This window comes from Mixophyes fleayi, chromosome 6 (assembly GCF_038048845.1).
Source record: "Mixophyes fleayi isolate aMixFle1 chromosome 6, aMixFle1.hap1, whole genome shotgun sequence".
In the NCBI taxonomy this organism is placed as follows: domain Eukaryota; kingdom Metazoa; phylum Chordata; class Amphibia; order Anura; family Limnodynastidae; genus Mixophyes; species Mixophyes fleayi.
In genome coordinates, this window is record NC_134407.1 from 170911307 (window position 1) to 170927378 (window position 16072).

At 40.4% G+C, this 16072-nt stretch overlaps 1 protein-coding gene across 2 annotated transcripts in view; it reads right to left on the reverse strand.

Moving 5' to 3' along the window:
* Positions 1 to 4142: 4142 nt before the first annotated feature.
* TMEM98 (transmembrane protein 98) overlaps positions 4143 to 16072 on the reverse strand; it is a 43191-nt gene continuing 31261 nt past the window's right edge. For both annotated transcript variants that reach the window (XM_075177188.1, XM_075177189.1), the window contains exons 5-7: positions 10237 to 10352; positions 6589 to 6648; positions 4143 to 6116 (exon numbers count right to left, since the gene is read on the reverse strand). In XM_075177188.1, coding sequence (XP_075033289.1) covers positions 5909 to 6116; positions 6589 to 6648; positions 10237 to 10352 — 384 coding nt within the window. In that variant the 3' untranslated portion in view covers positions 4143 to 5908. The remainder of the gene's footprint in view (positions 6117 to 6588; positions 6649 to 10236; positions 10353 to 16072) is intronic.

Sequence of the window (16072 nt, forward strand, 5' to 3'; positions counted from 1 at the left end):
TCAGTATGGGTGGGATCCCGGATAGCAACTCTCAGTCTCGGTGATATGAATGTTCTCCGGGTGTCAGTGGCAGCGGGGGTGGCGCTGCCGACTCCTCGTCTAATGATCTGTGAGAGTAGGAATGTGAGGGAGAATCTGTAAAATCGGAGGGAGCTTTAGAAGCAGTCTCTGGTGGAAGCTCGATAGTGTGTCCAGCCAAAGCACCCAGTGAATTTCCATCCTTGCTACATTCAGCTGCAGCGTGAAGGCAGCCGAGAGCGCTAAGAGTCAGGCAGGGGAGGTGCTGTAGTGGCAGCACTGCTTAGAATGGCTGTGAAACAGGAGCAACTCTGTTCAGTTGGACTAGGAAACTTGGAGTGTAAGGTAATTAAACCTTTCCTGATTTTTTCTAATAAACTGCTTTTTAGGCTATTATTTAACTAAAGAAATCATGGGCATTGGCTTTACTTCAAGTGATTTTGGGAGTTTGTGAATTTAGTGCAATGGACTATTTACATAACATCTTGTGGAAATGGCACTTCATTGATTAATGACACATAATGACACATCAGAACTGTGCGTTAAAAACAGCACAAAGCTTTTACAATGGGCAAAAAGGTAGCGTCTTCAAGCACTCATCTATTACAGCTCATTTGTATATCTCAGGTACAGAGGCAAAGTATTGTTTTTGCACTATTGCTCTGTATTTGGTACACAATTGTGACTAGATGGCCTATGGAGAATGACCTCCCCAGTCTGTCCAGGAATTCTGTATGCCAACGCAAAACCTAGTGGAAGGGTACAAAGCCTGGTACAAAACACTGCTTGTACTCCTATGTGTTACTGTGCCTAAATACATCCATCATAAAATATAAAAAGATCAATAATACCATGATACCCATAGGTGTCCATGTGTCCCCCTGCCCATGTGTGTTCATGTGTCCCCCTGGCCATGTGTCCCCGTGCCCATGTGTGTCCATGTGTCCTCTTGCCCACGTATGCCTGTCCCCCCCTTTGAATGTGTGCAACTCTGTCTAGACAATAGGGAACCCCCCTCTGAATTGCTCTGGGCTCCCCAAAGCCTTAAGCCAACTCTGATGGTGCCTATGTAACGAAGGCCTTGAAGAACAACAGCAACAGCAGTTGAGCCACCAGCTTTGTGTCAGCCTTTCATTTTTAGGTAAGATTATAAATATGTGTCGAGGGCTTTTTTTTTTTTTGGGGTGTGAGGCTGAAGCTTTGCCTAGGGTGCCCCGAAACCTTGCACCGGCCCTGGGTAGAAGTAATACATAAAAATGGAAATGAAACCATGCCATTAATTAATACTTGGTTGTCAGAGGAAGAAGTCCAAAGGCAACTGAAGAATATTAAGATAAATAAAGCTCCAGGTCCAGATGGCATACACCCAAGGGTCCTTATGGAGTTAAACTCGGAAATAGCTAGACCGCTATTCTTAATTTTCAGCGATTCAATCTCATCAGGCTCAGTACCAAGGGATTGGCGAATAGCAGATGTGGTGCCGTTGTTTAAAAAGGGGGCAAGATCACAACCAGGGAATTATAGACCTGTAAGCCTGACATCAATAGTGGGGAAACTAGTGGAAGGTATTTTAAGGGATAGTATTCAGGATTACTTGGTACGCCATAAAATTATTAGTGGGAATCAACATGGATTTGTGAGGGATAGCTCATGTCAAAGTAATCTAATTAGTTTCTACGAGGAAGTTAGTGGAAACTTAGACCAGGGCAGCACAGTAGATGTGGTCTACTTAGATTTTGCAAAGGCCTTTGATACAGTGCCACACAAGAGTTTGGTTTACAAAATTAGGGAACTGGGTCTAGGAATCAACATTTGTACTTGGAGTGAAAACTGGTTAGAGAATAGGGAACAGAGAGTTGTGATAAATGGAACATTTTCTAATTGGTCAAAAGTCTTAAGTGGAGTACCTCAAGGTTCCGTGCTGGGGCCACTCCTTTTTAATATATTCATTAATGACCTTGGTGATGGTTTAGAGAGTAAAGTTTCTATTTTTGCAGATGACACTAAACTCTGTAAGGTAATAAAATCAGAGCAAGATGTAGCTTCTCTACAGAGGGACTTAAATATACTGGAGGATTGGGCGGCCAAATGGAATATGAGGTTTAACACAGATGAATGTAAGGTTATGCATTCAGGGAATAAAAACAAGAACGCAATCTATACATTAAATGGAATTAATTTAGGAGAATCTATAATGGAAAAGGATTTGGGAGTGCTCGTAGACAGTAGACGTAGCAGTAGTGCTCAATGTCAAGCAGCAGCTGCAAGGGCAAACAAAGTATTGGCATACATAAAACGGGGCATAGATGCAAGGGAAGACAGTGTAATTTTGTCACTGTATAAATCGTTGGTAAGACCTCATCTTGAATATGCACTAAAGTTCTGGGCACCACTCTATAAAAAAGATAATTTGGAACTAGAAAGGGTTCAGGGAAGGGTGACAAAATTGATAAAGGGTATGGAGTCATTAAGTTATGAGGAAAGGTTAGCCAGTTTAGGCATGTTTACTTTAGAAAAGAGGCGTCTAAGGGGAGATATGATTACTATGTACAAATACATTAGGGGTCAATACAGAGAACTTTCATGGGAATTTTTTACCCCAAGTACTATATACAGGACATGTGGTCACCCCCTAAGGTTAGAGGAGAGGAAATTTCACAACCAACAAAGGAAGGGGTTCTTTACAGTAAGGGCAGTCAAGATATGGAATTCATTGCCAGGGAAGGTTGTGATGGCAGAGTCAATAGATATGCTTAAGAAAGGTTTAGACAAATTTTTAGCGGAAAGGTGTATCCAGGGATACGACCATTAATTAAAATGTTGGATAGTAGTGGATATAGGGTAAAAATAGGACTGCAATATTGAGTCTGGGGGGATTTTCACAATTGAAACAGATTGGCAGTTGCTTACTCTGGATCAATTTCAAATATAAGTGCAGGATCGCAGGAGATCCAAAATAGGTTGAACTTGATGGACTGGTGTCTTTTTTCAACCTCATCAACTTTGTAACTTTGTTACTATGTAACAATTGCATGGGGACGCAAACTTCGTTGGGGTCCCCATTAGTATGAGTAGCATTGTATAGGAGACCAAGAACTATAGATCCAAGAGGTCGTTTCTCTCCAAGCCCTCCAGCATTTATCAGATCTCCTCTTACCCTGTGTGAAGCTTGTCTGTTGGTGCTTCAGGAACAGGGAAAAGAGAGGCTACTGATTCTCTTGTTCCTGACCCTTCAGACAATGGAATAGTTTACAATAGGATAGAAAGCAATGTCATCAGAGCGAGCTGGGAGACTGACAGCAGAGGAATTGGCTGTGCAGTGTCACCAAATGAGCAGGAGACAGGCAGCGGCAAGTGAACAGGTAACAAGTTTTGCAGAAGAACTCTTCTCCATTAAAGGATCTTTCGATTAAGGAATGTCAGAAATCTTCATGGTACATTTCTATTCCTTGTTCTTTGGTCTCCCGCTCCCATTTCTGTAACATTTTATGCCTCCACCTCTCAACTAAGGCTGTCATAGACCTAATATAATAGTAATTAAGGTCATTGTACTGTATATTGAGGATTTTATACTGTAATACAGGTATTGTACTGCTCATTGGGCTATTATTCTGTACTTTGGAAATATGTTAGTATGGGGCTAGAATACAACAAAGTGTTATTATGCTGCACATGAATATAATTATTTGCAAATGTACGTGTTCTAATTATTGTAGTTAGTATTTTTATCTACCTGTGTAATGACATGGTGCAGTGGAGACACTGTTTGGATCTTTGCCCAGCGTCTGTTTTTTTGAAAAATCAGTCCTGCATACCTTTAGCTGGACACCAGTATAGTTACTTACTGCAACAATCATAACAGTAAACTGAGAAGCTAACGATAGGTACTATTGGTCTGTAGCCAGTCACATTTCTAGGGTCTCTGGAGCCTTGCTTTTGTTATTGGGATTAATCAGCCAAATGAATGTGATGATTATAATGATAATTGACTGACAACAATGCCTTTTCTGGTAATTGTATACATTTAAATGACACCCACCTGTTTAAGACAAATTTAGCAAAACTCTTTTCCAAAAACTTAAGATATCCAAAGCTAATGAGTTGCAAAATGAAATTATTCCATCTATCTTTATATGTAGTTTACTATGTCAACATTAAAAGCTCAACAGGCATTTACAGATATATTTAACTTATAATGCTGCACATTGTATAGTGAAGAAGTTGACATGTAAAGGGAGGGAGTGTGAGAGGTGGGGAAAACAGAATTATCATTCAACAGCGAGTAAATTTTGTTGAGGGAAATATATACAGACAGAGAAGCAAGATACAAATGCTGACAAAATAGGCATTTTTTTTCAAGTGAAGCGATGATGTAAATTTTCAGCCTTCAGGGTGGCTGTGGCATATATTGTCAATTTGGCAAAATATGCACAAGTGGCAGACATTTAGGGTAGTTGAACCAATACTCAGCCTTACCAGTTATTAGGAGCTGGTGCCATCACTAAGTGCCTCATGGTTCAGTGATATTGGGACGAGAGCTGCGCATAGGTGCTGGGAATAGTGGAAACATAGTTAACGCTTAGCATCCCATATCACTCCATACTGTATTACAGGCCAAGTATTATTGCAGTGAATATATTTATTTTAAAGTGTGGTAATTTTATATTCTTTTTGTCACCAGGTGGGTTCTCCAGACACCACTAGTTTCTCCATCATGTCCCCTAAAAGATGTCTTCATCTGGGTTTATCAAGGCTCTCCGCTACATGGAGATACCCAAAGAAGTTGCATTGCTAGCAAACAGCCATCTTCGGCTAAAATGCAGGTCAGCTGTGGAACCACAGTTACCACTGTAAAAATACATTTGGGTTAATTCAGGGATGAGACACGGTCTTAAGTGAGTTATATTTTACTGTCAAACATATAGGTGCCCCCTGTTCTTCAACTTTACCCAGACTTTCCTGAGTCTGGGCAAAGTCCCTGTAAATCAAGGACTTGAGGGAGGCTCAATGTCAGCCCTCCATTCCCAATTAAGTTTGGAGTTGTTATCTGACACTATTCCCACCGAGTCCACACCACTGTGGGAACTGAACCAGGCTTAAAAAAGAATGCCTATTCTAGATTCTACATTGGACAGTCTGACTAGAGGTTTTGGCTCTTATTGGACTAGTCCTAGATTTTGCCCGTTTGGATATCTAAGCCTATATAAACTTTGCTTCTTTGTGGACCTGTAAAAGCAGGACATAAAGCATGGTCCCTGCTCACTGGCAGCGGAGTGAAACGATGCAGCTTAATGACCGGGGCAGTGCTGCATAAAAAACTGATTACAACCTCTTTGGGGTACGGTAAATCGGTAGACTCCTGGTGAATCCCTCCTGACTTTTTATAAATGTGTGGTATGCTTGTGTTTAAAAAAAAATAAATATATATATATATATATATATATATATATATATATATATATATGTATATATATGTATATGTGTGTGTGTGTGTGTGTGTGTGTGTAATTTTAAGATCATGGAGGTACTTGACTAGCACATAAAACTGCCTCAGGCAGACCAGCTAGGCAGAGTGGCCAAAAAGAGTAACATATATTATTGGATCTTAGTGGATGTATAGGCTGTATTTTTATAAATATTGGTTCATCTCAGAAAATGCAAGCCAACAGTGTGTGCTAGTGATGTGTACACTCACACCATATGTGGGATTGGGCAAAAAGCCAAGGGGCAGTCACAAAATTACAGTGTAAGCTTACATTCTGATTGAGCACAAAGCGGACCAAAGATTTACTTCACTGGAGCACTCAAAAATGCATAATGTGGGACAAATAATGTTCTTTTATATCACAAAAATGTCAAATGTCCATCCTCTTGCTTTCGGTCTAGAACGTTAAATCGTAGATTGCTCTTGCAGAAAGTTGTCTGCTCCTGGAATCACTCGTTCTAGTTCAGTGGCCATAGCAGCTTCTCTAAGGACTTGCATATGTTCTTCAGCAGCTGACAGAGATTGATCAATCCAGTCCATCCCGACAGAGAGGTGACATGCATTTTTTGTAACCAATACAAGATGGCTTACAGAGAGCAGAAGAGCAGTGGTTCTGAAGATATAAATGAATATGTAATAATTCTTAGATTTTATTTTCTGCATGCACTAGCTTCCAAGTGCAGTGTTTATTGTTGAATAGAGGTTCTCATATTGGTTTCTGGAATCAGCTCTATTGTTTAAAAATTCACAATAAATCCTCAAAAAGGTGCACATGTTTGAGCTTAAATGGCTACATTGTATAGTAACTATCGATTAGCAACTGTATCTACAAATTGTAAGATGTATCTAGCCTCAGCACACATCCTGATTAAGCCGACCAGTTTCGATGATATACTATATTGAACATACAAGATGAGGCAACACAGGCTATAATGGTGGATCATTTTTGATCAAAAACACCAAATTTGCTAACAATATCTTAGTATGTGTGAACAGGTATTAATGTTCACTTCACATCAGACTACTCAATAGGAGCTAGGCAGATTTTCCATCCATGAAACAAGATAGCCTGCTATCATACATACCTTGCATCGAGTAGTTTCGGGTCTAGCGGAGGATACATTGAACGGACCACATCATCAACTCTAAATATAGAAGAAAGAGACTTTAGATATTGGACATTTTAAAATTTGACTTATAATTTTATAAGATTCCACAGCTATGTAGATATGCATAGTTTATGTAATTTCAAACTTACACTACCTAGATTTGGAGGCCACCAGTTGCTGTTAATTGGTTGAAATGGGACTACAGATGTAATTTCCAATAGAAAGAGCACCTGGAATTAACAAAATGTATCCCATTTAAAACCAAGACACAATCTCTGCTACCTATGAAGGTGCATAGAAATCAAGTCCTTTTCCATGTAGAAAAAGATTTACCGGTCTCCACTGAATAGAAATCATCTCTGCAAATGCTCAATGCCCATGAGTGTCATTTAAATATGTTGTCCTGCAAAATTAAATCTACTTTTTGCATACGGGTAGACTACCAGATGTACACTTTGCTCGCATTAAGCAAGAAACACCCTGCTCGGCTCAGCTTCTTCCATCAAAGGGTGCAATATTTTGTATTCCCCACTGACCTTTGTTACATTTGCACAAAAGTAGACACACAACATCACATACGTTATGTGGACGGAAGGCCCACACTTTTGCCTTTTGGTAACTAAAAATTACTGTTCAGTGTATGCTGGAATGTATGCTGGAATTCAAAGACTTGAAAGTTTAATGTAATGAGGACTCAACCCTGAAAGTGGTCATTGAAAACCTTATGTTTAGCGCAACCGTGTACAGTGGATGGCTCGAAACAAGTTAACTTATTATCATTAATGTAATTATCATATATTGCTTATTTATAGTGCACATATTAGAGAGAACACTGATCTTGAGATTCAGCTTATTATCAAAAATGCCTGGTGAAGTTTTTATGATAAAGAGACATTATACTGAATCATTATTTAAGTTGCATGTTTTAGTAAATTTCTTTCTGAGGAAATAGTATTACCCTCTTCCTGGGTGGTGGATTCTATGAAATGAGAAATATTTTGGACAGATACCTTAGGTTAATTAAAGACAGCTAGTTTGAGACATTACATCAAGTGAAACAATGGGATAAAGAAACAAATGACCGCCTTCTCTTGATTCATTGCTTATATTTAAATGGTTTATTAGGATCTATTGATTAACTGAGGTATATTGTTCTTTAGGTGTCATTGTATCCTGCATTTCAATAGTAAGCTGGAAACAAAGAACTGGATATCCATACAAAAGAAAAATCAAGCAAGGCAAAGAAAGAGCTTTTATAAAGTTACATTTACCCTATTACACATATCAAAGGGAGGCAAACTATGGCTCTTAAACTGTGATGGAGCTACCAGTCACAGCATGCTTGCAAATCATCCTGGGACTTGTAGTTCCACCGCATCTGGCACCGTATCTGATTTACATCTATTTGAAGTCTTTTCTTTATAATAGCGTTTTTCTAAATTTCTATACATATTCAGTAAAACATATGGATAAAGGTTATTATGAATATTTATCTGCCTGTTTTTCAGTCAAATAACACTCCCAAATGGTTCATACAGATTGACAGATTTCTACTAGTGGATAAATCAGGAGCATCTAGCTATCTGGATGTTTTATTCCGCAATAAAAGATTTACGGTACATACAGTAAAAAGTTTTAAATTAGTACATTTCAGAATGCCTGCTTTTCAAGTAGAGTTTGCTTTTGCTTTGTTTTCCCTCTACTCAGGAAGAGGCTACTTTGTGTCCTGTACAAATACACATGATAATGTAACCTATCAATTCACAAGAAACTAGTGACATTATTCAGATATTTTGTGGTTCCTAGGGAAGTGAGTGTATGCATTTTTGTGCATATTGGTTCAGCCCACATGCCATACTTGCCTCCTGGAATGCCCTGTAAAATCCAGAAATTCGGGAAGTTCTCCCGAAATTGCTACAAATTTATCTGCACCAGCAGGTATAATGAACACACTACCTAAATCTATCTTTACAAACACTCCAGATCCATATTTCCTTTATTCTTCAAGGAGCTTTAGACTACCGTCAGAGGCTTTGTTTGGGGAGGGAAACATCCAAGATTTAGATATGAAATACTTTACAGGTTATGGCAGAGTTTTCAACTACCCTGAAAGCAAGTTACCATAAAGCTATCCTGCTTAATAGAGTAGAGGAGTGGACCTAATAGGGAGCTGAATCTCAAGATCAGTGTTCTCTCTAATATGTGCACTATAATGAAAAGTTATCAAGGAGTCCTATCTTCCCAACAAATATAGCTCTATGGACTCAAAATCAGCCTGGAATTCGGCACTCCACAATTGCCCCACACCACACAGCTGGAAAAGGTACAAAATGTTAGCTATTGACATGCCCCCGCTGACACTGTCCACAATCCAAACTTCCCCATGGGTTTATTCTCGGACATATTCTATCTAGATCAGTTAGTTCCTGGTGCCACTTGCCCCCCCCCCCCTCCCTTCACCAAACACTTTGAAGCCGAAAACTGACTCCATGTGTGTTATTCTGTAATGCTACTCAAGGCCTTAAACATGTTATTTCATATATATAAAAATTAATATCAGAGAAAGCCTTTAGCCCTCTCCCAAAATATCTTGAGGTCTGGAATAAAAATCTTGGCCTGACACTGAGAGATTAAGGATCTTTAAATTTTCATATGCATACTCACAAAGGGACTGATTCATGTTTGGACGCAAGTTCCTTTTATGTACCATATCTTGCGTGAAATAGCATTGCGCATGCACAGAAATGGACCTTATGCCAATGGATGCAATGGCATGTAATTAATGTCTGAATGCAAATGACACTTAGAACTGTCTGCAAATTGAAGGGATGAAACGGGTGGAAGATTGTAGGGAATGTACAGCAAGAGCGTGCCAACGCAGATGCGGCCAATCAAAGTCCTGTGTTGCATCCAGGTAAGATGTTATACTTTTTTTAATCTATGAAGTTTTACCTTTGTCATATTTAAATGTCATTAAATACCTGTGAGGTGGCGCTCTAATCATTTCTAGGTTAAGTTACTAGGAATACATATTGCAATCTGTGAAATATGAGTGCTACTGTTACAACATATAAGCTTGTCTAGCATTTTATATATATATATATATATATATATATATATATATATATATATATATATATATATATATATTGTAAGCACAATAACCTTTATGGCTACCACCTGAACAATACAGTACTACACTGTTGCACTCATTCTTTCTTTCCTCTTTATATGTACCTGATAGATGGATTTTCTGATGTGGCTGGGTTCTGGAAGGAGCACAAAGAACTCCTGCTACAAATATTTTATTAATTTGTGATTCTACTAATATATACGTCATCATTGGTGAAATTGGTAAGATGCAATGTTGATATTATGGCATTTTAATATATCATCATATTGATCTAATGTAAGTTAAAAGAAAACACCCACACCTAATTACCACTTTTACATGTATGAATACATATTGCTCATATGAAGTATTATTAGAAGAAGTGTTTTCATATTTTTTGTTTTCTTTAGCAATAATAATTGAATATTAATAGTATATGTCAAATATGTGAGTGTCTCCCCATGTCCACAATTGGCCTTTAAACAGATCAGCGTAACTAACATTTTTCTCACCTTGGGCTGATTCTCTTTGCAACAATAATGATATCACTGAGACATGATGAAGACTTCATTTTAGCCCCTGATCCCATAGTCATAGCAACCAGCTTTTCTGTCAATGTATGGCATATCTATAAAACAACAAAAACATGAGAAATATATAATACATAAATAATGTTTGTTTATGTATATACTACTGTAAACAATATAAACAGTGAGTTCTGATGTCATTGCTTAATATTGTTAAGCTCTGATGTCATCGCATTAGTGTTTCTTGGGAAAAATTGTGTATTATAAGGAATAAGGTACAACCATACTGTCAAATATTATGGATATTAGAAGTCACCTTTTAATTGCATACTTGCCTACTTTTTAAATCTGTACTCCGGGAGATCGGAGTACAGATCATCTGACAGAGGGTAGGAGGGGGCGTGACAAAGTCATTACGTCATTACACCCCCGCCCCTAACATAAAATACAGAAATTTAAGGTATTGAATAGCAGGGGCAGGGCTTAATTATGCAAATAAGCCCTGCCCCCACTATTCAATGGCGTGAATTTCAGCATTTTACAGGGTCCGGGAGGTTTGCCTACTCTTTCGGGAGTTTGGGAGGACTCAGCCAAGTAATATAGTGAATATCACCAGGGAAAGTGCAGTGATTGTGGAAAAAGAAAAGATAAAGGAAAAAAAGTGAATATGACACAGAAAGAAAGTGCAGTTACTAAACATGATAAAGGTTTGAAAAGTCAAATTAGCAGCAAACAAATGGAACAGCAAATGCAACAGCTTCAAACAAAGGGAATGCAGCAGCCTCAAGAACAAGTACAGGAAAAACCAAAGGAAAATACATAACAAAAACGGCAAAGAGCACAGGAAGGCAAACAATGTGTATCAAACTCACCTACTGTGCAAGTGACGAGCGCCCTCCCTCATCCATGCAAGAAAACCTGCAACAGCAAGTGTTTGTAACCAGCCTGGTGTGCCCAAGTTGCGCTCAATTCCAGATAGGTGGAGGTGATCTTGGGAACATTAACAAAGTGACAAAGCCTGTGTCAGTGGATCTCAAAAAGCTGCAATCTGTAGAGAAGCCCTTGGTGCCAGTGAAGCAAAGTGCTGGTAAAGCTGCAGCTACAACAAACTCAGGTTCCAGGCTGCAATATGGAGATCTTGACCACACAGGAGTAGCAATAATGGCGATTACAACTTGCAGGACGCCATGGACTTGTATACCTGTCGCTGAGACACACATGGCAGGAAGGAACAGTGATATAGGAAATATGGACATGACTAAGGGAAGACATTCTCCAAGGCCAGAAACATCAAAGGAGCTGAGTGGTTTTAAACAACCAGGAGAAATCTCTAAGAGCCAGAGTCTTAAAGGGACAGAATGTGCAACTAGCAGATAAAATCCCTGCACTTAAAAATAATAAAATAAAGGATGCAAAGCTGACAATACAAAAACAGATTGAATGTGTTTAGAAACTAAAAGCAGCAAATCCAAGCGAAGATGCTTAATATGATGGTAAACGCAATTCATTAGATGAAGACCTTGCAATTGTAAGAGATATTGATTCTGTCTTTGAGCAGTTGAGACCTGTTGGAGAAGTATATAAAAATCAGGAGTGTTTTGAAGTAAATAAAGAGGTCACAAAGTACAGACAGAAATTGGAGCCAGAGTCCACATCTTCAAGTTAATCTGAGTCTGAAGACTTCCCAGATGATGTACAACTGCCGCAGCAGAGACCATTATTGCAGGAGGCTAGTTTTTTCTTTAAAGAAGGAGACTTGAATAACAAGGGACAGACAGCGTTGGTAAAGCAGCAGAGAGAAAGTGTAAGTCCAGTACACACACCTCAGGTCCCAAAGAACAGTGTTAAACAACAGATGAGTGGAGATGTTAGCGCTCCTCAGGAAAGTGGATCCCAGCAGAGATATGCAACAGCTGGGAAACAGGAAAGAGGAGAAATTCCTCAGCATTGTATACAGGAGACTCCTGTCATGTATACTGATAATGTTGACTTACAATGTCCCATAGATTGTAAGCTTGCGAGCAGGGCCTTCTCACCTCTTTGTCTGTTTACCTAGTTTGTTTATTAGTTTACTATGTTTGTCCCCAATTGTAAAGCGCTACGGAATATGTTGGCGCTATATAAATATATGATGATGACTATGCTAGGGATAATAATTATGTTGCTGCCTGTAAGGTAGAATATACAGATGTAACATACAAGAGGTGGTAGTAAATGAGGATGAGGAAGGTTTGCAATCAATATGGGACATTGAAGAAATAGATCAATCTGGATCAGAACACAGAGAGAACAGAATTAATGGGATACTTGCCCCACTCTAGATTAGTGCTGGCTGGCCTGTGGTGAGTCTAACAAATCCCCTGGTGTTCACTAAGAACCACCGCAAGGCGGGATGGGGTTAGCTGCTGAGGTCTGCAGGTCGCGGTCCACAGGTCTGTCTCTAGAGGTAAGGCTGAGGGAGATGTCCAAGGTCAGGTAGGTCGGAAACTGGTACACAGGTGAGACAGCAGAATCGTGGTCAGGTAAGCCGGGTCTGGTACACAAGTGAGACAGCAGAATCCTGGTCGTGTAAGCTGGGTCTGGTACACAGGTGAGACAGCAGAATCATGGTCAGGTAAGCTGGGTCTGGTACAAAGGGGTAGGAGACAGGAAAGGTCAAAACAGCAAGCTGGTACACAGGAGGACTACAAAGCTCAAATCAAGGTACTGAGTCACGAACGCTGAAAGTTGCTCTGATGCTGCCCAAGCGTCAGAGTGAGGTTTAAATGGAAGGCTGATTTGAAATCCCCGTGCGATCACGTGCCAGCCGATACCCGGAAGTGACAGCTGGGGCTGCGGCGATCACGGCGCAGGAATAGGGAGAGGTAAGTGTAACACTACCTCCTACTAAAAAGGTGGACACCGGACACCTAAAAGGGTTTGGTGGGAAATTTCCTATGGAAAGTTCGCAGAAGATGAGGAGCATGTAAATCAGAGGCAGAAACCCATGAACGCTCCTCGGGACTATAACCTTTCCAGTCAACTAAGAACTGTAGAACTTCTCTGAAACAACGGGAATCCAGAATTTGCTTGACTTCATATTCTGGCTGTTCTTGAACCACTACAGGTGGCGGAGGTCTCTCAGTAGTGGTGAATTGATTGGAAAACACAGGTTTAAGGAGAGAGACATTTGGGATGTGTAAAGGGGAAGGATGCTTTAATCTAAAATCCATAGGATTGATGATCTCGGAAATCTCAAAGGGACCAATATATCAAGGAGCCAATTTCTTGCTAGGAACTTTCAAGCGAATGTTCTGAGTAGACAACCACACCTTATCCCCTAGAGTGAGACGAGGAACTGCCCTCCTCTTCTTGTCATACCCCTTCTTGGCGCGGATAGCGGATCTCCTCAGGCTGGTCTTCACTAAATCCCAGATGGTTGAAAACCTGTGAAAGAGAGAATCCACCGCCGGAACCTCTGACTGAGGAAGAGAAGGATGGTAGTCTGGGATGGCAACCGTACAAGATAAAGAAGGGATAGTTGGAAGCTGCTTCATGGTAATGATGGTTGTGGGCAAACTCTGCCCAGGAAGCAGATCGACCCAATTGTCTTGATTGGTAGAAACATAAAACCTTACAAACTTTTCCAACTCTTGATTAGTTCTCTCGGTCTGGGGATGATATGCAGAAGAAAGGTTAAGTTTGGTTCCTAGTTTATGGCAAAAGGCTCTCCAGAATCTAGATACAAATTGAGATCCCCGATCAGAAACTATGTGCATAAGACAACCATGGAGCCAGAAAATATCTCTAATAAAGAGATCAGCTAAAAGGGGTGATGAGGGAAGACCATGAGGGGAACAAAATGTTCTACTTTAGAAAAACTGTCCGTAACAACCCAAATAATGGTACATTCCTTAGAAACTGGGAGGTTTGTGATAAAATCCATTTATATATGGGACCACGGAATATCAGGAATTGGTAACAGGATGAAAGGACCAATCGGCCTTTTCCTGGGAATTTTGTGCTGCGCACATTTTGAACATGCTGAAACGAAGGCTTTAACATTCATATGCATGGAGGGCCACCAGTACTTTCGGAAAGTTAGTTCCCAGGTCTTCCAAATGCCCGCATGTCCAGAGAAGAGGGAGGCATAAGCCCAACGTAATAATTTGGCACGTAGGTGTGTTCCCACAAAAGTTTTACCAGAAGGACAACCTCTTCCGGTTAGAGGACTAAGTGCCAAAACACAGCTGGGATCTGAGATTAACTTATTTTTCTCCGAAGTCTCAGTATCGGAAGCATCAAATGAACGAGAAAGAGCATCCTCTTTGGAATTTTTAGAGCCTGGACGAAAGGTAATGTTAATATTAAAGTGGGAAAAGAATATAGCCCATCTGGCCTGACGAGGGTCCAAGCAATGTGCTGATCGTAAATATAACATGTTTTTGTGCTCGGCGTATACTGTAACTTGAGCACCCTCAAGCAAATGTCTCCACTCAGAAAGGGCCAACTTGATGGCTAACAGCTCTTTATCACAAATTCCATAATTCTCAGCAGGTGAAAAGCAGCGAGAAAAAACCCACAGGGATGGAGTCTACCAACAAGGTCTCTTTGGGACAGTACTGCTCCGACCCCAACAGAGGATGCGTCCACCTCTACGAAAAAAGGTCGTTGGCAGTCAGGTTGGTGAAGGATGGGAGCTGAAGAGAATAAGGTCTTGAGTCTCTTAAAGGCTTTGATAGCCTCTGAAGTCCAAAGTTTGGGATTGGCAGACTTGCGCGTGAGAGCTGTGATAGGGGCTTCTAATGAGGAGTATCCCTTGATGAATTGTCGGTAATAATTAGAAAAACCTAAAAAACGTTTAGTGGCTTTAAGGCCGGATGGTTTTTGGCCAATCCAAGATGGCCTTGAGTTTGAACTGGTCCATTTGAAGTCCGATCTCTGAAATAATATAACTTAGGAAAGGTAATCTCTGCTCAAAGACACACTTCTCGAGTTTACAGAATAGTTGATATCTCTTCAATCTACTCAGAACCTCCTTTACAAGTTTACGATGTGACTAAATCTGGAGAAAAAAATAAGGATGTCATCTAAGTAGACCACCATGAATTGATAGAGGAGGTCTTTAAAGATTTCATTCATGAAATTCTGGAATATTGCAGGGGCATTACATAACCTAAAAGGCATGACAAGATACTCGAAGTGTCCATCACGGGTGTTAAATGCTGTCTTCCATTCGTCCCCTACTTTTATTTTAATTAGGTTAAAAGCACCCCTAAGTTCCAAATTGGAAAAATTGGTAGCACCCTTGATTCGGTCAAAAAGTTCAGAGGTCAAGGGCAGAAGATACCTGTTCTTTACAGCAATGGAATTTATAGCTCAGTAATCAATACAAGAACGAAGGCCCCCGCTAAGGGAGATGTCCAAGGTCAGGTAAGTCGAAAGTAGGTACACAGGTGAGACAGCAGAATCGTGGTCAGGTAAGCCGGGTCTGGTACACAGGGGTAGGAGAGTAGGAAAGGTCAAAACAGCAAACTGGTACACAGGAGGACTACAAAGCCGAGATCAAGGTACTGAGTCAGGAATGCTGGAAGTTGCTCTGATGCTGCCCAAGCGTCAGAGCGAGGTTTAAATAGAAGGCTGATTTGAATTCCCTGCCCCGCCGCGCAGTCATGTGACAGCCGATACCCGGATGTGAGAGCCGGGCTGCGGCGATCGCGGCGCAGGAACGGGGAGAGGTAAGTGTAACAGAGAGGAGATGGAAGTCTCTGTAGAGAACACAACACTACGCCCAGTCTCAGGTATTAACAGATCTAGCCGCTACAGTGAGTTATCAATTTAC